This window comes from Manacus candei, unplaced genomic scaffold (assembly GCF_025592945.1).
Source record: "Manacus candei isolate 608988 ecotype Guabito, Panama unplaced genomic scaffold, ASM2559294v1 h1tg000050l, whole genome shotgun sequence".
Classification (NCBI taxonomy): Eukaryota; Metazoa; Chordata; class Aves; order Passeriformes; family Pipridae; genus Manacus; species Manacus candei.
Genome location: NW_026138098.1, coordinates 2,717,234 through 2,739,571, shown reverse-complemented (window position 1 = coordinate 2,739,571; position 22,338 = coordinate 2,717,234). Strand labels below are relative to the sequence as shown.

The 22,338-nt window shown below is 38.2% G+C and overlaps 1 protein-coding gene across 6 annotated transcripts in view; it reads left to right on the top strand.

Moving 5' to 3' along the window:
• Nucleotides 1-22,338, top strand: part of ATE1 (arginyltransferase 1) — a 73,624-nt gene that overhangs the window by 18,266 nt on the left and 33,020 nt on the right. For all 6 annotated transcript variants that reach the window (XM_051800393.1, XM_051800394.1, XM_051800396.1 and 3 more), the window contains 2 exons: nucleotides 5,428-5,609; nucleotides 9,850-9,949. In XM_051800393.1, coding sequence (XP_051656353.1) covers nucleotides 5,428-5,609; nucleotides 9,850-9,949 — 282 coding nt within the window. The remainder of the gene's footprint in view (nucleotides 1-5,427; nucleotides 5,610-9,849; nucleotides 9,950-22,338) is intronic.

The window sequence follows — 22,338 nt, the reverse complement described above, 5'->3', positions numbered from 1 at the left end:
CACTGGTAATTTGATCTGTGGCACTTTGAATGAATCCATGTGTGCAGAGTTTGTTGCTTTGCTCTGCTCAGTCCACTGGCCTTTGCATTCCTGAAAGCTGAAGAGTAATAGAGCTCATTAGACTTTATAGGAAAAGGGCTTTTATCACCTCGTCAACTCAGGCAGCAGACTGCCATTATATTCTTAATTTTGTGTGGCTACGTAGATGTTGATGCACACTGCCCTGCCAGGTTTGTACTGATATTGTTTCTTACAGACACTTTTTATTGACATTTCGAAGCTTGAATTAAATTTTGTGTGGCACCACTGCAGATGTCTTCAATTAGATGAAGTTAAATAAAAGGGGTTATATATCAGAGGCCACGGGATTCTTGAAATTCTTTATTCTCAAACAGTTGCCACAAGCGAATCTAGCAGTGTGTAAGTCTGTTTACTCTTTTGAGAAAAAATAATTTAAAATAGAATTTAAACCTTACATGTTTTCGATTTGTCGGGTTTTGAATTTTTAATGTTATTATTAGCTGCAAATAGTATGAACACCCAAACTCTTCCTGTCTTTTTTGTTTTCTCAATTTATTATTCAGTTTGGTTTCTGTTTTGGCTAGGGGCTCTGGCATAAAAAATGAATGCTTTCAAAAAAATGATACAGTGCATAGTAGCAGAAAACTAGGCAGTTTTGTAGCAGTAAATAGGGTCTTGTAAAGAGAAGTTTGAATGTTATTTTATTCATGCTTTTGTTTTAGAGGCTACTTTTAAACATTTGCCATTTTACCACTTCACATATGCAAATACAGTCTGGTTGGGAGAGGAACGGTGGTCATGGTTCAGCACAGAATGGCCTGCAGGACTCACCCAAAACCCTTACCCTGGTACCCTGTTGTTGTCAGGGGGAGAAGGGCACAAGGAAAATCTGGGCTGCTCGAAGTGATTCCTAGTTTTTAGTGCTCAGAGAATTAGGGGGATGCTCTGGGCCAGTGTCATCATCACTAATAATCATCTCAGTGCTTGGTCTCCTCAAATTCTTCCATGTCATCTTGAGACAGCAGTTGGAATGAGCCTCAGCCCTTGGATGTGCTGTGGCATTCTGCAGGCAAAGGATGATTTTGTTTTGTTTTCAAATTACTCTCTAATTGCTCTTTAATCTTTTTTTTCATCTTGACTGATGTTAAGCATTAAATTGCCGATTTCATAATGCTCCTGTCAAAATAATCTTTTTGAAAGAGCTGGTAATTTATACCCATTGTTTTGGGTGTGTCTACAGCAATATTTTTTCCTGCACGTATTTATGCTCTGTGGATTTATGAACTTTTGGTAAATCAGTATTATGGGATCTTTCTGTAGCTGTTTACCCTCAGTTCTTTTTTAACTGTCCCAGATACTTTTCAGTAATGATTTTGTTTTGCTGCAACATCCTTCAGTCTTGAGTGATTCACCTACGAGTCTGGAGAACTGTGGATCCATCACGATGGAAAGGGATCTGTTTTCTGTTGTGCAAATGATCATTTGTTCTCACTTTGTTTCCTGTTATACATATGAAGAGGCTTTTGAATTCTAAAGAGCTGAAAGATGTTTGTGAATCTCAGTCTTTACTCTTCAAAAGCACATCAGCTTCTGCTTTGCATTATTTTGTTTATTGATTTGATACTTAATTCTCACTGATCTAATAATAAATGACACGGTTACAGGTCTGTAAATCCCAGGATCACCTTCTGTAGGATGTCATATTTTACTTGTATTTGATACATGGCTCGGGACTAAATCAAAACACATTTCATGTAGAGATTTTGGCAAGTTGCTTTTTTTTCCCATCATATCCATGATGTTTGTAGACTGATGCTCAAAGTCTCTTGCAACTGAAGTCCTTTGTGCCCTCACAGCTTCACTAATCCTTTTAGGATTTTAAGCTTACTGTGAGTGTAGCTCAAATTCCAGACTTTTCCAGTCAGGTACAGAAGTCACCTCTGTAAGGAATGTCATATTTCGATGCTGTGACTTGATTTACTTTGTTTTGATCTGAAATCACAGAGCTGTTCAGGTTGGAAGGGACATGTTGAGATCACCTAGTCCAGCCCCCTGCTCGAGCAGACAAGAGCAGGAGGTTGTCCAGGACTGTGGGTTTTGAACATCTCCAAGGATGGAGGCTCCACCAGTGCCATTATTTGTCCATCTTCTGAGTTAAAACCTCTGTCCTTCTGTTCAGATGGGATTTCCTGTGTTCCTCATTGCCCAGGATGCTTTTGGCCTTTTTTTCCCTGAGAGAGGGAGCATTGCTGGCTTTCCTTAACACAGACCTGCAGTGCTGCCTCTCTGCTTTCTCAGCCTGTGTTTGTCAGCTGCTTTCACAGCATCTCCATAATCCCTAATGAAAGGAGGGCAGGGTACTGAAAAGGGAATAATACCTTGCTAGCCAAGGGATAGAAATCTGCCATATGGTGGGTTGTGTGTGTGTGCCATTGGGAAAGGAACTGCTGGAATTAATCACTTTGCTTATTCGGCAAATAATTTCCACTGGAGTGTGGGAGTCAAGAGTTTCCTGCCTTTTTTTTTATTTTTTTCTCTGAGTAAGGGATAGCATGGACTTCGTAACTTCCTCCTCCCTCCATCCACAGGGAGGGTAAAATGGAAAAGTTCAAAATATGAAATTTTGTGAAACCTTCCAGAGAAAAATAATCATGGAGTGTATGGGCAGGCCCTATTTTTGGTAATTATAAGTAAAACACCTCTTAAAATTAAAGAATGACCAATGTGCCTTGAAGATAATTGAGCACTCTCACCATCATTGAAGTTCAATTATAAGCAGTTATTACATCGAGATGTACTAATTGGGCAATATATAATGCCAGTTCTATTAAATATTTAAATTTTAATAATGTGTTTTAAAATATGAGCAGTCAAATGTGTTCATGGAATGATTAGCTAGCAGAATATGAAAACAGGTAAAATTAACGTGTAATGGAATATATTGTATTTTTCTCTGCATTATAGTCTAAACACTGGAGAGAAAATTATGAGGGTTTGTCGTGGATTTAGTTTTTTTTTCTTTTTTTCCTCAATATAATCAGATTGTAATAATTCATTGTATTGAAATATGAGTATAAACTGTTAATTTTAAATAAATGGGTCCCTCTGGATTGTTTCCAGGCTAAGGCATAATTTTAGTTAGATAAGGTAAGCCCCTTCTGCTGGGTGTTGCTCACCTGATGTCAGTGGTATATTTTACATCACCCTTGACAAACATGGTCCCAGTGGAGCTGTCAGTAGTAGGGAATGGTTTTAACCTGCTTCAGGAAAATGTTTCATATTCTAGACCTGTTTCGGGTCAAATTGCCTGGATGGTGCTTAGGAAATCAAGCTAAAGGAGCCATTGAGAAATGGGAGAAAACGTAATCCTGACAAGCATTACAAAGGATTACATTGTATGAGAACTTTTGAAGGAGGAGGAAAGTCTTACTCTTTTTAAAATGTTATTTGCTTAATGTAATGGGGATCCCTGAACATTCTGCCTGAGATCAGTGCTGGGCTCATTTTGTTTGTTACAGAGCATAGACCCTTTTATGTTCATGACATTTTACTGTAATTGCATTAGTGAAATAACTGTAGGCTGTACTTGACCAGAAGTTTTTAACTTCAGTTTGCAGAGTTCCAGTTCCATGTGATGCTCTTTGGAGGTTTGGGGTCACACACAGGCACAACATTTGTTTAACTTCAGAAGACTTTGCTTTGGGTGAAAATCTTTTCCATGCTGGCTAAGAGACTATCTGTTGTAACATCCATTAAATCCTATATGATGAATTTTTGGCAAAGAAAGAAAATCTGTTTTAACTGAAACTTCTTTAGGCAAGTCTGTGTTTTATTACCAATCACATTTCCCCATGGCTTTGAGGAGATGTTTCATTTTCTGTCACTGGCTGCACCCTGATAGCTGAGAAAAGAACCTGACCTGTGCTGGGAAATCCTTAGACAACATTTCTTACTTGACTGTGTCCCTGCTTAAAAGTTGGACCACTGACCACGTGATTTCATTTGGCTCTGCTGAAAAGTTGAGGATACAGAATGAAACCTTAATTGTTGGATAAGTAGGCTTTACCTGAACAGGGGGAAACCCAGTGTAATGTGCTATATCTGACTTTAATATCCTCCTGTACTGCAGATGGAGCTCTCAAATGTTTAACCATTTTGCTTTTAGAGTATTCCTAGCTCCACATCTAGTTTTGTGCTATATAACTGTATAAAAATGCAAACATTTTGTTATGTGGCCTTTGTTTTGGGACTTACTGGTTGGGTGAGTCACTTGGAATGATTTTTTGCTCACGTGGTTGATTTCTTTTGACACATGTGGTACCAATTAGAGTAATTTCTCCTGCCCATCATCTCTTCAGCCTGTGCTACTGTATCAAAATACTTGATTAAACCCACCTTCTGTTGTTGTAATGCAAAACAGTTGGTAATAGCAGGCAATATTGTCGGATTTATTGAGTGAGAAGCAGCTTTCTGAAGACCTGGCAATGCAGTGGAAAACATGACTAGATGGATAATTAAGTTGAGCACAGTGGAATTCGGGATTAAAGTAAACTTGACGTGGGAGAAAATGGAATGCCAAAGTTGGTTGTGTAATACAGTTTAAATTAGGAGATCATTTTCTTCTTAACTCGAAGCATGAGTTTCTGGCTCGGGGTGCTTTACCCCATCCAGAGGCAAAGTTCACATCCAGAACCACAGCACACAACAATAGCCAGTTCCTTGGTGTTTTTGCAGCAGATACTCTGATGTGGGCTGACAAAGAAGTAGTTCCACACATTTTTGTTGCAACACAGTTTCAGGTTCTTAGATAAAAAGTATTTCATCGGTTATAGAGAGAGTAAACCGTGTTACATAAAGAATTAACTGTTCACTTCTTTTTATGAAATGCTCCTCTGAAGTAAATTTAATGGCCACTGTGAGAAGCTCTGTGGCCAAAGAGCTGCCAGTGCCTGGGGGCATAGAGGAGAGAAGGAGAATGGTCCTTGGGAAGGGCTGGCACAGGGACATGGCATTCACCTTTCTGCCCTTGGGCTTTGCCTCTTGTTGGACAGTAGGTTGGTCACATTAAAGGGTGTCTGCAGAATTTGCTTGCATGTCATAATGCATTAATAACTTGATGAATCTCCTGGTTTGATCTTGTCAGTCCCATAAATGCTCAATGGCTGTTTCATATTTGTGTTTGGGATGTGTGATATGTGGGGTTTACCCATTACAAATACAGCAAAGTCACAAATGATCCAGTGAAATAACATTGTTTTCCCCGCTTTTCAAATTCTTTCTTTTCCTAAACATGGAAGGCCAGAGAAAATTTTCACAGCACTGAGTTGTGTGTTAAAATTCTTTCTAAAATTGCTTTCATGCTGGAATTGTGTCAGACAGTGACATCCCTCTCCTGTTTTTGCTTAGGCAGAGCATGCCCCAAATGGACCAGAATGTGGCTATGGATCTTTCCACCAGCAGTACTGGCTGGATGGGAAGATAATTGCTGTTGGTGTAATTGATATCCTGCCCTACTGTGTGTCCTCTGTCTACCTGTACTACGACCCAGACTTTTCTTTCTTATCCTTGGGAGTCTACTCTGCATTACGGTAAGAGGACATTTTCATTATCTGGTTGGATGGAATAGTAAGAATTGATACTTGTCTCTAAACTTGTGCTTTTATTTTCAATCTGAACATATACTGGTAACACTATACCTAACAAAGTATTTCTAGTTGATTGTTTTTGTTTGTTTGTTGGGTTTTTTTTTTAAATTCTCTGTGGTTGGTCACATTCCAAATAAATTTTTAATTGTCATCATGACTAGGGATGTATCTTTCTTGTTAGCTGAATACTTTTACAGATTAAGGAAACACTCAGAAACGAAATACCTAGGTTTTATTGCCCCTGAAAATAATTTAGTATTGCTTGGTTTCAGCAGGAAAAGCCCCTTTTTTGTTTGAGTAGAAATAATTTTTCCTTTGACCTTTTTCTTAGCCCAGTCAGCAAATGAAATTAATCACTTTTATAGTTTTATGCACATTGAGATCATAAATAACAGAGTACCTAAAAAACATTGTCTTCTGAATTAGTAGTCTCCCGCTGTACTAGCACTAAGTATATTTTTCAGGTATGTTAATCTCATTATCTTTGCCTTTAGAAAGGCTGATGGAGAGAGTAATCCCATGAATTTTAAAGCCTTACATTAATTATCAACAGCCTTGCAAAACAGTAGGAATAGTGGGTAATGCTTTTCACTGTGAACTAGACTTGTATGTGAAATTGCAAGTTACTCTTTTTCTTTCATAAGCAATTTTATGATTCCATTATTATTATAAGGGGAAAAAAAAAACCTTTAGTGAGTGGAAATACTTGTGCATCTCATTTTTTTTCCTTACCTTTTTGCTTCTCTATTTACATGAAGTGAGTTGGTCACAGACACGTGGTGTTCCCAGGGAGGTTCTGGTGAAGCAAACTGGGTTTGAACCTCGTGGCAGACACATCTATTTTCAAGTTTGAGTTTGAGAAGCTGCAGCACAAGTTCTTTTTGCCTGTTGAGGTTTGCACTGAGCTCCTTCAGGTGCAAAAGAAGCACAGGAGTTGTGAGGTCCAGCTTTCTTCTTTCTCCAAGGCATCCTTTTGAGAGGCATCTCCTCTGTAGGTGGAGCTTCTCAGCTAGTTTTTAGTATTACCCAACAGGGTGGGTAAATGGCATGACTGGAACTACATAAAGCCCAAACACTATTTTTAGGAAACTTTGTATCACAGTTACTTCATAAACTTTTGCTTTTTATAACTAATAAACCGTGTGCAATTTAATCTCTCAAAAGTCTAATCTGAATTTGTTAGATTCTTAGGAAATCAAGAGAACCTAATCAAAATCTCTATTTTTTCAATTCTCCCTTGGGTGTGAATTTTGTGATTTCTGAATAATCTTTATATGAAGGAGAAACTGTAGAATCATGTCAGGAGGGACCTCTGGGTGTCATGTTCTGTAGTTCCAGCACAAATCAGGGCCAACTTCAAAGTCATTGTGAGCATTAATGAAGCTGCTGCTGTAGCTTCTCCAGTGGTCTGCAGCTAAAAGGGTCTGAAGTGCCATTTTTCTGAGGCTTTCAGTGGCACTGGTGATTTTATAGAATTAATCAGAATTAACAAATGTAGAAAAACATTGGAACTCCTATGACTTGGAATTGATCTGTTTTCTGTTAGATTTTTAGAAATATTTTATTACATACGTTAGATACTTGAAATCAGACTATTTTTTCCTTGCAAGCTGAACATATAACATAAAACACTAAGTCTTCCTAAGAGCTGTTTTTTTTAGTATTTGTACATATCACATTACTTTATGTAATAATAGACTGACATAATCCGTGCTTATGAATTCTCAAAATGATTTTAAATTTTCTCTATAATAAATTTAAAGCTGTGTCAGTGCACCATGGCTCAAGTTGTGAAAAAGCAGCTTATAAATTGTGTGGCATTTAAGGCAATAAAAACGAGTTCCCAACAGTCTTAGAGGGAGCCAACCTTGTTCTTCTTTCAAAGAGGGAGGAAAAAAAAAAGTTGAGTTAGGGAGGATTGAGGAAGTTGCAGGGGAATCTGATACCATCAAAGCTGTTGCCAATTTTACTCTGAGGAGGTTTAAACTGCCTTGCAGTGCTGTCACTTCCACTTCATGCCACTTGGAGAATTTTTGCTGCTGAGTCGTAGAAAGGATGGGATTTGAGGATCATTTGAAATATGTAGGCATGTGTTAAAGAATGAGGGGGGAAGAAGCTGCTTGGAAATACCAGTCTTACCAAAGGAAAAAAAAAAACAAACATCCAGAAATACTGAGTGACTCCTGTTCATATGATCTGAAAGTTAAACCTTCCCCCTGCTACTTAAGATCATGAACAGTAGACAATCATAGTATTCATAATCTCTCTTCTTTTGGAATTGGGCTGTGTAGCACTGAAATACTAAATCTGAATTTTGTATTGATGGGATGGATGTTTTTCTCACTACCTGACTCCTCTTGTGGCATTTTAACTCCTTATAGATATAGAGAGGACCATAAATGAAAGGTTTGCAAAAAGATAGTTACAAGTCCGTGGTCCCTTTTCTTTGGGGAAGATTTAGGCAGAAGGTGTGCAGGTGGTGTGGTGCCATCCAGTGACACATCCTTGCTGTTCCTGGTGTGGAATGATGGAGTCAGAGGACTCTCCTGCCCTGGATCACAGCACACACTCCTGGGAAGCAGAAAGAAAAGGATGTTACAGCATCCTCCCAGTAAAACTGTGCCTGGAGTGGGGTTGGCTGGGTAGATAAATGGAGGACAGAGGACAAACTGGAGTTCAAGGTCCTTGCCTACAGCACATCACTGGAGACTGCAGGAATGTGAAGGCACTGGCAGTAGTTCAAGCTCCCTTTACTATCAGAGGCACTAATTTGGTTGCATGAAGCACTGCTGCCCATGCTAAGATCTGCTGCTGCAGCCCAATTTTTACCTCATTACATTGGAGTCTGTCTCACTTTCTGTTCAACCTTGAGTCCTTTTATTAGATCTTATAGTATAGTTCAATTGGAAAGAACCTTTAAGGGATTTTGAAATTCAACAATAATGTTTTTCCCCTGCAGTATTCCAGCTTTTGAATTGCAGGAAGGTGTTTGTTTAATTAGGTCCAGGATAACCTGCATGAAAACAGTAAGGTGGTTTAATTTCATGCTATGACTTGTGAAGATTATGTATAGGAAGTGCATCTTTGTACTTTTTTTAGAGGTATAAATCTCACTTCTGGAATCTGTTGTATTTGCCTGGGTTTTAAGATATGGAATAGCTTCAGTTTCTAGACAGACCCTTGTTTTTGAACAGGTCTCAGCAAACTACACACAACTGAAATGTTAAATTTTCAGTACATTTAAACATCTTTATTACTAATTTAACATTAAATGATAAAGAATCTCCAGTATTTGTGTATGCTTCCTATATGCATGTACTCATATCTTGGATCATAGAGGGGTTTGTGTTGGAAGGGACCTTTTAAAGTTCATCTGCTCCAACTCCCCTGCAATGAGCATCTTATTCCTTTGTCACTGAAAGCAAGAACCAACATCCATGTTTTACCAAATTGGTTACAAAAACGATCTGCAAAGTTAGAAATGCTGTAAAAATGATCCTTATAGAGGAAGCACTGACTGAGCCTTTGTAATAGTGCTGCTTTCCTTGTGCCAGTGAAATAAAAAGCAAACTTATTTTGGAGTACACTGACACTTTTCTTTCAAAATGAAGGAGAAAATTGTACCAACACTCATGGGATGGGTGAAAAATACCTTTTGTTGCATAAAAATGGATGTTTTTACGTGCAAATTGTTGGAACACAAATGATGGAACAAACAAGAGGCTTATCCTTGAAGCTTATTTTTTCAAAAATACTCTGATTTCCTGGGCCAGGTTAGCCAGTCTGTGCAATAGATGGGCCAGATTTCTGTAGAATTCCAGTATACATGAATATTAATAAGAAAACTGTTAAATAGAGGTTCTTAATCACTTTTATTTAAATTTCGAGTCTGGCAGTTGGCAGGACAAGGCACAAAAATGAAAGTATTTTTAAGCCTGACGTGGTGTTGTGCATTTTGGTGATTTGTTTGGTTGGTTTTTAAGTATTAATTTTCAGTTTATTATGTGTGGGGTTTTTTAAAACATTAGTTTGGAGTTCATGATCTTCATATTTTATATTTTAGAGGTCTAGTCCTTTTAAATAGATCAAGAGCCAGGTAGCTGTAAAATATTTCACTATGAAGAGGTAAAATAACTGTAAGAATCGTATTCAAATGTAATTAGTCTTTTCTTTCCTTTCACAGAGAAATTGCTTTTACTAGGCAACTTCATGAAAAAGCTCCTGATCTCTGTTTTTATTATATGGGTTTCTACATTCATTCGTGCCCCAAAATGAGGTACAAGGTAAAGTGTGTTTTTACATATTTCCTTAGTGTACTATTATTCAAAGCTTTTGACAGTGCTCACAGTAATATAATATTTTGTAAGTGTCCTTTTGGATTTTAATGTAGGCTTTATATGGTTAAATGTGAATGTTGGTTACTATTTAACTTGGCTTAGGATTTTTTTTTTTTTTTTTTAATTTAGCTGCGTGTGCTGTTTGTTCCAGCTTGGCTTAAGAGCAGTTCACATGGAGAACTTTTCAAGAGTGTCAGATAATGGTTTGTCATTGGCTTACCTGGTTATCTTGTGTTTACAGTATCTCTTCCAGTAGACTGCAATTCTCCCTTTTTTGGGTTTGCATATTTGTGGAGCTGTTGCTTGGTGACCAGAGGCAGTGATAAGATGCCTTCGTGGTCTTGGCTGTGCTTGGGCTTTTCCTCCTTGTTTTTTTTTTTTAAAGATGGGGGACTTCTCTACCCCTGAGATCAGTGAGAAGTTTAAGGAGCAGCAATTTTGAGCCAGGTAGCAGATTTTTGAGGAGGGGGCCAGGAGAACCCCCAGGATGTTGAGGGTGACAACTCTGTCACCAGCCTTCCTTTGTAAAACCCTGTTGGCTTCAGCTTAGTTTAGACCCGAGTGCTTAAGAGTGTCTTTCTTTCCTCTGTGTTAGATCTTTTCTCTGGAACTGTATCATTGCTTTTGAATATTATTATGATACAATTCCAAGTACTGAACATTGATAGCAATTTCCTGAACATTTGCACGTTTATATCTGTTAATAATGTGAAAAGATAAAAAGCTCACAAAATCTGGAGTAGGAGGTGCAGTGTTTTCATTCCCTTTTTTTCCCCTCAAGGTGTGCTAGAAGTCTGCAATATTTTCAGCTAGTTTGCAAATACCCAAAAAATTGTGAGGCTCATTAAAAGTGAGGGTTGTGAAGGAAAAACCATTTCAGCTTTTTTTATGGTCTACACTCCAGGTGACCACAAGAATTCAGTCTTCTGAAAATAACAAATAACAAATCCCTCCCTCAGTTTTTGTTAGAAGATGTTTGTCTGTGTGTGTGTGCCAATTTGAATTTATCATGTACATCTACTGGCCAAACAAAGAGAATATTAAGTTTGAGAGAAGCAAATGGGTTGGAAAGGAGTTGGAAAGCGCCGCCTCTGCCATTGAAATCATCTTGCTGTCACATCACCAGCTTGAACCACAGGTTCTGATTACTTTCTCTACTCTTTGGAGATATTTTAAAAGTTTGGGATGAGTTGTCCATGTTGAGACACTGCAGTTCAACATCTTTTGTCTGTTCTACAACCTGCAGGGTTCAGGACTTGTAAAAAGAATGCCTTTGGTTTGCCAGGGCACTTAGGAAAAGAAACAAATCTGGCTATAATGGCAAAAAGTGTTCCAGTTCTGAAAGATGTCATGGTTAAGAAACTTTGGGTTCAGCTGCTTGTAGTGTTTTATTAAAAACATGAACTTTGTATACGTGGATTAAATAAATGTAATAAAGTAGCCAGCAAACTATTTAAATACAAATTTTAATTGCTAAACTCAAGAGCCACTATACATTGGTATTATTTATCCTAATGTGGTATCTGTTCTGTTGGGCCAGTGCTGGTATTTGGAAATGATTCCATCAGGAATATAAGATTCCCACAATGCTTCTGGATTTCATTCTTAAGTATTGGAAATGGAGTAGATTATAGTGGGAGTATTTTACTTTTTGTTTCCCCCACAAAAGCTCTTTTTCTTCCCTTGCTTAGACTTAATGACTACCTGATATGACTGTGATTGGGTAGAATGTGCATTTTAGTCTCCCAGAAACCTGCACATGTCGTTGTGCTTGGGTAGTTCAAGCTGGGGCAGGGGCTGTGGGGGGAGAAGAAGAAAGCCTGCTCTCAGATAATTAGAACACACAGAGACACACATAATGTATTGGCAGAGCAATAATTTAATAAATTAATTGCAATTCCATTTTATATTTCTTTTCCTGGGTGTATTTGCTTTAGAAGTAGCCAAAAGGAACGCGACTGAAAATCAAGTTGACGTTAATTCTGCGTGGTTCCACTTTACCCTCACTGAAATAATACACCGAAAACAAATTCTAAAGCTAAGCTCTGAAATGTGTCTGGATAATGCCACTGCTCTTGGAAAGTGATTGGGATTGGTAAAGTAGGGTGGGCAAGTACTGACTTTGCAGATTAAGTAATTTCAGTAATGCCTGCTTGACTTAGAGGCATTACATGCTGGAGACTTTGCTTTATTACAGTTTAATAGAGATGTTAGAGGCTCCCTTCCCTAAATGGTAATAAAATGGAAAGAATGAGAGGCTGTAGGCAACTGTTGTTAAACTGATGGCAGGTAAGGAAATTAAATAAAGGGGGGAAAAAAAAGAAGGAGCTGGAAAGTGAACCCCACTGGGGTTTTATCCTTTGCTTGTAATTTTCTTTGCAAATCTTATCCTAGAATTTTTAGAAAGGGAAGCTCAGCACAGTGTCACTTCTCTATACAAGCAGTATAAAATTATACAAAATTTATTACAGTGGAGTCATGGAATTCGGGAAATCTTTGAAAATTTTCCTTCTCCTAGTCAGAGTGATCAGTGGAAATGCCTGAGCTGACACTTGCATTTGATTTTTGATGGCCATGCAGTACTAGACAACTTCTAGCAAGGGTGCCTGGGCTTGGCTACTGGTTTGTACCAAACAGCTGAGTCTCTTCCTGCTGGTTAAAGAGGGATGAATTGGGATGCATAAGGAACAGGGACTTCAGGATGCTGATTTAAGGAGCTTGGAAGTGTTCCCCTTTGCATGGAGTAAAACTCAGTCTGCTGTACAGGATGTGTTTGGAGTAATTGGGAATCTGTTCCATGAGCTGTTGTATTCCTCTTACAGTGTAAGACTGATGCTTTAATGTTGTGCACATTGAGGGCATGGCTGGACATTTTGGTTTGGAATGCACAGGATTGGAGCTGTGGATGTCCAGCAGCAATCCTTAAAGCCTTGCTCTGCAGGGGTACCCTCTTGCAATGCAAGCTGTAGACATCTCTTCTGGATTCTGACTTTTTTGGGTATGTAAAGTAGTAGTCAAACATTGTTTTTTAAATCATTGGTAATATCTGATCATATATAGCAGTGTCTGGTGTTTGGTATAACAATGGCATCATTTTAATTTTTAATTTGTTATAATATTGTGGTATAAAATTTGGCAGCTGCTGAATATTTTTAGCTACAACTGAACAGGTCAGAGGCTAAACTGGCAGAGAATATGTGGAGATTAGTGTGTGACCTTCTCATCTGAAGGATTATCTTTCCACAAATGGTACAATTTGTGGCATGAATACTGTGTAATCCAATGGAAGATTGGAGGCCTGAGTGTCCTGGAAGCCAATCCCAAGTCAGGATTCCTGTGGCTCAGTAACAGAGTTGAAGAATTCTGCATTATCAGGCAGGAAGATGAATGGTTAGAGTGTCATCTAACCCATGGATCAGACATAATTACAGAGTTTTTTAAAAATAAAGCTTCCTTTTGACTCACTGTTCCCATTCCTTTTGTCCCCAAGCAGCCTTGGCATGGATTGCAACGGGATTTTGAAACAGTGGAGTCCCAGGGAAATCACTTTAAGATGGGACAAGGGAATATATTGTGACATTTAGACTATTTTTTAGTTCCCAGCTTCTCTCAGATTTCTTCTCGTGTATGGGTTAATATTTATAAACTGGTAAAATCTACATTAAATTGAGACAAAAGGATTTCTGTAGTCCTGTTGACTCTTAATATGGAAAAATCCTAGGAAAAACCTGAAGCAATGGCTTTGTTCCATTTTTTTCTGGGTAGGTTGGGGTAATGCAACATTAAAATGGTTCTCTGAAGGAATTCATGACCTTGTGGTAAACCTTCTCAGGCTCTGTTAGATGTGGTGGGTCTTACATTGGAAAATAGTCTCCTGGAAAATTTTCCAGGAGTCATAAGATGCAAAGTCTTTTTCCTAAAGCATTTTAGAGTGTGTGATCAAATTTTAAGAAAGTATTTTCCTTTCAGATGAGGTTGGTCTCAGGGTTAAGTCCTATATGTGTACTTGTTAATGTTTTTCGCTTAAAGACACTTGTTTACAATCATATTTATGGAATTACAGAATTAAAAGAAGCACCTTTAGCAAGCAGCCATATCAGAGAGATGTTTGAGATGACCTTGGATTTTTTTCCTCTGCTAATATTCTGCTTTATCTTGCATCTTTCAAGTAAAAAATTTTACTCTATGGCTCTGTGTTAAGAGTTCACATTTTCCAGTCACTACTGAACTCTTTGAGATCCTTTCTGTTCTTTCCATTGCAGTCCTTTGCTGATTTTGAGTCTCATGGTGGGTGACCCTAAACAGGTGTTGGGTTTGTTTCTGGTGTAGTTGCTGCTGTATTTGTTTTTGGACCCCTGTTGACGTTTAAATAATTTTCTCCTCTTAAGTTTTTGTGTTGGGAAGGATTTGTTGGTGACATTTTCTAGGTGAGTTTCCTTAGTCCTGGGCTTTGTGAGGTTTCTTCTGTGTCAATATTTGCACATAAATACTGCAGTTGGAGCTTGTGTCAGTATTTATTTTGGTCAATAATCTGCTTTCCCTGAAGCCACTGCACTGATGCTGGTAAATAACTCTCAGTGTACTTTGAAGTGCACAACAGATTTAATGTCTTCTTGCTGTGTTATCTCTGTGTGCCATTTTAAGACCATTCTATGATGTGAAGAGGTGTTTTGACTGAAGCCTTTATCCAGACTTGTATGCAGGCCAAAGTAAATGGAATTATTTCAAACAGTCTCCTTCAGTATCAAGTCATGGCCAGACTTCAGATAGATGGAATACTAGAAAGGGCCCTGAGATGTCAAAAAAGAAACAAAAGGCTGATTCAACTGTGATTAATCATTCTTAAACTAAATACCTCGGACTGACTGTGGTCCTGAGCGGTGCCCCTGGAATTTTATGGCACTTGAGAGCCAATTTCTTTGGCTGCTTTCAGGAATTTCAGCATCACTCCTCCTGCAGCAGCACAATGGATCCAGTGGTAGCCTGGACATCACAGGATCTACAGAGGTCTGGCTCATCCCTGCTTGTCCAGACCCTCTCCTCATATCTGCCTGTGGAATTTAGTTAACCTTTCCAATAAGCTGGGATTTGCTGTGCAAGCTGAAATGGGTGAGGGAAGGAGCCTTAATGATGTGACTCACAGTGATCCTGTGGGATTTTGGGAGGGGTGAGCACACACTGTCGTGGTTCTGCCATGGAGCAGCAAACAGCTTTGCTTCATGTGTCACCAATTCCACACAGAGTCCTGGTACTTTTACACCTCTGTGCATGGGCTATTTATTCAGTATTATTGAAGTTGCTACCAGCTGTCAGCCTCCTTTTCTCACTGGTATTACTATTTAGCTTGATAATGGGAAAATATTATGAGCTGGGAGTAGTTTGGAGGACTGGAGATGCTCTGCTCAAGTCTGTTAGCACGTGAGCTAGTGGCTTTTCCAGGATTAATGTTGTCAGTTCACAGGAATAAATCTGCATTCCAATTAGTACAAAACAATTTGTTTTGTTTTTCTTTTTAATAAACAGGTCATAAATAGTCAGCCAAACATCCTGAAAAGCCAGTAGTTGTTACAGATTGCCAGGTTGTTGTTTGCAATACCATTTAATAATAAAGAAATGAAATATCTGCATTGTAAAACCATTATCTACTCTAAGAAAGCAATAAAAGTTGTGACAACACAGTGGTTTTGCTTTTTTTGGCAAGACTGTTGAAAAGAAACAGCAAATAATATAGACAAAAACATATAATAATAAAGCCCTGAAAATTATAAATTGTACAAGTAGGGGAGGATAATGATAATCCCTGGTTTTGTCTTGTTGACATCACTTTTAACTCTCTCCCTCCTTCCTTCCTTCCTTCCATTTCCTCACTGCACTTCCCTACTGGTTGGGATACTCCCCTACATGAGCTTCAGCAGCTAAAATTGAACACTGATTTCTTCAGAGCTCTGACCTTACCCAGTGTGTTCCTTCTAATGGTTTGGGTTGGTGTCTAAGGAGAAAAAACCTACTCTGAATTATATTGGGCTTCAGGCATTAAAACCCAAAGGGATTTTGAGAAGTCTTTAGAAGCAGCCAAGACTTCCAAGAGGATTTTGGATGATTGATTCAGTGTATGTGTTAAATGCTTCTGAAAATCAAGCTGCTTTAATACTCCTTCAAAGTATGACTAATGCAAAAAGTCCTTATCTCTCTACATGTATTTTATCAACTGTGTTTTGACTGGAACATTGGATGTCTGGTTTTTGGATCTGAGAAGTCAGGTGCTATAGTCAGGATTCCAGTGTCCTTTCAGCTTAATGCTCCCCTCTTCTTTTTTTATCTTTTTTTTAGCTTTTGTTTCTTTCTTTCCATAAAATCTTTCTCCTTTCACCTCTCCTTATCTGGAAGCCCACGCTAAATAAATGGAACTTAACATGTTGGAATAAAGAACTCTGAGAATGTGGGGCAGAATAAAAACACCACGGGGAAAAATTATAGATGTTCTTGATGTAATGCTAGTGATAAGTATTTAAAAGCTTTTCTTTTTGACTTTTGGCAGCTTCCTGCAAAGTGTTTGAGGATACTTTCTAGGTTTCTTTTTTCTTAAAGACATCTAGAGACAGGTTGTGAAAATTACATTATTATGAGCATCAACAAGCAGAAATAAGGAGATGCTCCTGCCATAACTGAACATTAACAGGGGATTTCCAGTGAAAATGTAATTATCTAGAGCAGAATTGCAGTTTCCATGTTGTATTCATAGCAGGTAAGCCTAGTGAATGCAATTACTCAATCACTTTATTTTTTTCCTAAGCTATTGGCTTTTACTGTGTGTGATTGGTAAATTATTACACTTTTTCCTCAGTGCAAGTGTTGAAGCTGTGCCAAATTTCACACAGCACTTGCAGGGCTAAAAACCAATTGCAATCCCGTTTTTCTGCTAGAAGCAAACACAGATCCCAGCCATGTCTTTTTGCTTAACTTTATTTTTCCTGCTAAAATATTTTGAATGGTGACTTTTTTTTTTTTCCTTGTCATTTAGAACTCCTTAGGGAGAAAAGTGAACATGTCCCTGGGGTTTTATTTTTCTGATATTGGAAATCTGGATTTCTTTCCGTTGTTTATTTGAAGTCTAGCAGAAATGAAGTGAAAATAATAATAATATTTATGCCTGATTGTATTATTTATAGACTTGTATTAGGGCAGAAGACTTTGTTCTACTGCTGAAGTGAACAAGTCTCATTACTGCCCCTTGAGAAAATAAACATGTGTCCCAAAGCAGAAATTTTGGAGTGTATGTTGTACAAATATTGAAGGAATTGTGTCTGAAAGTAATTTTCAGAGTGAATTTGTATATGAGGAATGTCCTTCCTACAGTTTCCTCTGTATACCTGGAACTTGGTCTTTGATTGCAAAACAAATGTCTTCAAGTTGAGTAAACTTTGGTTTTGTTGAGTTGAGTAAACTTTTCTTCTCTATACTGGAGACATAAATGTTACTATGTCTAAAATTATTTGCTAATTTGTGTAAGACTTTAGCCAACTAAAATCTTACCTCATTTTCATTAAAGCCCAATAGTAAGAGATGTGGTTTGTTAAATTGTTGGCAAGTTCTGTACTGGTGGATGTTTTCTGAGTTACTAGAGACAACCTGACTGCCTCTGTCAAAAGGAGCTGCTAAAAAGATTTATTCAGGGTCATGTTAATAAACCTCAGGCAAACCATCTTCTGAATGATAGTAGCTGGTAGAAATTTATCATGTCTAATTCATGACTCTGCATAGTCATAAATTCACTGCTTATTGCTGACTTACTCTAAATCTTATTTGAAGGCTCATTTGGGGACTCCATAGTAACCATTAGCAATTAAAGAGAGAACTGTAAATTGTGAAATACAGAGACAAAAGAGGTGTGGGCTTTGTTTGGTTGGTTTTCTTGGATTTTTTAATTATTATTTTTGTGAGGGGGAATAATACACCTCACAATTCACGTGCCTTTAGTTTTTCTGCTTCGTCTGAGGAATGAGATCACAATTCCCATTTCAGAATTTTCCAGTTACGGGTCTATAAATCCATTAGTCCTTGCTAGCAAGTGTAAGAATGCATGGAATTAAGTGTATAGTGCTGCTTTGTCAGCTTCACTTCATTTTTTGTTGATTTAATCATTTTGGATGATCTTCAAACACTACTTAACACCCTTTACTTCTGAATTTTGTCTCTGTTTATGGGACATTCCCAAAAGTGAGTGAATTTGAATATGGAGAGATGGACGTCCACAGCACTGTGATGCAAAGGGTTAACACATATTTATGAAGATGCTCTTCACTTTTCCTATCATAGTCCCTGTGTGAAGTTGTCCACAGCCAGGCCAGTTTTCAGGGCAAAATATTAAAGTCCTAGAGAAAAATCAGCACTTCAAATGTGTCACTGAAGTCATTGAAACACTGGTTACTTTTATCAGTGCACCACATTTATTGAAGGTGGCAACACTTGGACTGTTGGATCTCTCGTTTAACTTCAGATCCAACTGCTCTTATTTTTGCAGTTTTGCTGATGATATTAGCTCTAATTAGGCAATATTGTCAAGTGGAATTTATTTGGTCTGAAAGCCTGGAGCTCCTGCTTTTCCTGGCTCTGCCGTTTTTCACTTGTGGTCTTTACAGTAGGAGCTGGCTGACAGGCCACTTAATCTGCAGGAGATGGTTTTTTCTCCAATTTTCCAGGAAAGATTTAATGGGAGATACTTTAATGAGGCCTGGTTTAGCTAAGACCTCATTAATTTTAGGGGTATCACAGTACATTTCTCTGAAGTGTTACGTTTAATCTAGATGACAATTCATTACTTTGAACGATTATTTTCTTTGTCTGAGTTTGTTTAGCTGCCAACTGCACTGAGTCTCCAAGTAAAAGTATAATTAATGAGCAAAAAGTTCTCTTATTTATCCTCAATCTTTATATTAAACACAGTGCTTCTCACAGTCTAGTATGCAAAAAGTTCAGCATCAGTGTTTGGATGGGAAGGAGACCCAGAATTCTGTAGAAGTGAGTGATTTGGAGCCAGGAGGGAAAAGTGGAATCACACATTATGCACTTCATCCCTTTTCTGCAGCACAGGTTCAACTCTATTTGTGTTAACCTTTCAGACCTGCTGGACATGTGTGTCAAAAGCCACATCTCTGGGTGTCAGTTGTATACTTACATATTCTTGTGCTTTAGTGGTCTTCCCATTGAAATTCTTTTTCTTAATGTCTGCCCTGAACTCTTCTTCCTAAAGAATAATAAATATTATCATTTCTTTTATGGTTATTGTGTTTGTGGGGTTTGTTTGCAACCCCCCTTTTTTTTTTTTGAACCTGATGGCTACCAACATATGTCTTCATGAGCTTCTCTGATTCTTGCTAAAAATCCCAACCAACCCTCCACCAAAAATACCCCTCAATTCCTTCTTTTCTTAAAGTCTCATTTTTTTTGACTTTTTGCCATTTTTTTAAGCTTTTTTGTCACTTTTTTTTAAGCTTTTTGTCTTTTTTTTAAGCTTTTTGTCTTTTTTTTAAACTTTTTGTCTTTTTTTTTAAGCTTTTTGTCTTTTTTTTTTTAAGCAGTCTAGAAGATTTTTATCAACTGATGTATTTCTGTCTTAGAGAATGGTGGCTAAAATTAGGCCCTCAGATGCTGAGATCAGCTTCTAACACTTGTTTGTGTAACATGAGTTACTGCCTTCATTGTGCTAAGGAAGATGGTAAGCTCTGGAGACAAGGAGGAAGGGGGGAAAGGAGAAAAAAATGGGAATTGTGCAACTACAAAGTTTTCAGAATGGCCTAAATTGGGATGTGGGCTGAGTTATTTTTAGTGTCAAGGTTTGTAACTACGTGACTATGAAAGCACATGTGTGTAGGCTCTCCAATTTTTCTGCTGCCCATTCTGCTTTAGCTAAATCTGTGTTAAAAGTTTCATTTTTCTTTCTTTCAGGAAAGAATATTGCATTAAATGAGTTGACAAAACATAGAGGGCTTTATGGTTGTTCCTTACAGTGCTTATGGATGAGTTTTATGTTCCTTATTGTAATAAATTATTATTTATAGTACTGTAGTAAATACTGGAAGTGACAGCTCAAAGAAAGGCATAAATGAAGAATAAAACCCCAGAGCAAGGGTGTAATAGCACTGAGTTGCAGAGGATGGTAATTAATCATGTTTTCACACATTCCCTGGTATGGGAGGAGCTTATTTCACGTTATCCTGTGGTAGCCACCACCGTTATTCAGATGCAATTAATTTAAAACTGAATTTCTGCTCTTTAATCGGGACTAGAGACAGTAGTTGAGGTTTGTGGGGCCTGGCAGGCTCTGGGGTGGTGCTGTGTTTTCACAGACTGTCAGGAGGGCACTGCAGCTCCCAGAGGTTGCTCAGAGCAGGGCCCCGAGCGGGAGGGTCAGTGGAGGAGCAAAATATTTTTGTTACAGCTTCTTTAAAGCTTTTTCTTAATCTAATAAAATCAGTTCCCAAAGGCTTTCTAAGGTTACCTTACGGTGGAGACCTGGGACCTTGGTGAATTGTTGTCTTCTGAGTGTGAAGTTAGAAAAAAAACAACCTCCCTCGCTGTTTCCAGACACTGCCCCGAGGTTTCTGCTTGTCCTGGGAGACTTAACCACTGCCAAAAACTTTATTTGGTTTAGTTGTTTTCATCTGAATAACTGAACTGTTCTGAAAGGAATGACTGAAACTGTTCAGAGTAGTTATTTGCTGTGTTAGATGTGTCGAATAATTTGGGGATTCTCACTAGAAAAATTTCAAGGGAGTAGACCATCTTTTTTCGTAGCATATGATACTGTTTGCTCCCTCCCCTTTTCTTGTTCGGAATAAAAATGTTTTCAGAAGTAACACTGAGCTGGAATGACACAAAAAAAGGGTATGAAAATGACTCCATTGTCAATTAATTGAAGAAGGGTGGGATCGTGGAGCAAAAGTACATAGGACCCAAATTCTCTGTTCATCCCAACAAAAAAATGGGCTGTTGTTCTATGAATGGACAGAAGACAAGATGAGCTTTTTGTTCCACTGATCTATTGATTTTATTTATTTATTTAAGCTATTAAGGCTACTGTTCTCAAGGGCTGCTTAATGCTGGTATGATCAGTATGGTTGATCCATGATACATTCTGTGATTGAATTTTTTTTAATACGTTCTTTCTGTTTTAGTTTTTACCAGTTGGCATTGTGTGGCTTGCTATTAACTGCTTTTAATTATCTTCCATTCAGGGGGAAAGGAGGAAGGTGGAGAGGTATTATTATTGATCCTCTCTGCATCCTCCATTTATTTCATTTATTTCAGTGAAGGATCTGAATAAAATGTAGTGCCAGAGAGCCCATCCCAAGTTCTACCCCTGCTTCTCAGTTTGGGCAACCTGAGGCTGCTGTGCAGGAAGATCGGGGGGGAAGCTCTCCACAGGGAGAAGCTTTGGGGCTTCTCCACCACAATTCCTTCTAAAAACTGGGTGTGGCACTGAGAAAGGACCCAAAGGGCAGCACCTGCACAGCCGAAATTATTGCAAGATGGTATTTTATGTGTTTCTCATAAATGTTTGTGTGCTCCCAGTAGAGCTCAGTTTGAAAGCCCTGAGTGAAACTTTATGGCAGCAGATAAATTGGTTTCTTTTTCAGAACTGTATATTTATTTGCTGTTTATTGTTGATGATGGTTTAATGGATTTATAAGCACAAAATGATTTCCTATCAGTGGAAGATTATAAAGAAACTGAACTTTAAATGCCTTCTTGATCACATTGATGACTTGTTAGTCCTTAAATGCCTACAATGACAGCCCTACCTTCTGATGCAGTTTTAAATGAGAGTTCATTTACCTGCTTTACTTCTGATGTGGGAAGAAGTTGGAGAAAAAATATACTGACATTCCTCAAGACAATAGTATTGAGCTGGAAAAGCTGTAAACTCTTATGGAAATATCTAAAATCTAGTACACTGCAGACTAAATTCTGTGTAAAGTGAGCTTTCTTTCATCTTTTTGCCTCTCTGGTGGTTTTGTCTTTAAAACAAAACCAAAGAAGAATAAGTGTGAACTTTCTCCTGAGAGGCTCTTAAAACTCCAGATATTGTTCCTTCCCTGAGATTTATGAACTTTTTCTGGGTTTTTGGCCAGATCTGCAGGGGGTGGTGGTGGAGTTGGAATGTGCCAGGCTTCTGCCAAGCCTCGTCCTCCCAGTAACCTCCCAGTAACCTCCCAGTTCCAGCTGTGCTGCTGCACATTGGAACAACCTCAAGTGCCACCAGGGCTGGACAGGAGGCAGAAACATTTTTGGCCACTGTTCTTTAGATGTGTAGATCCGTATTAAACTTACTTTGA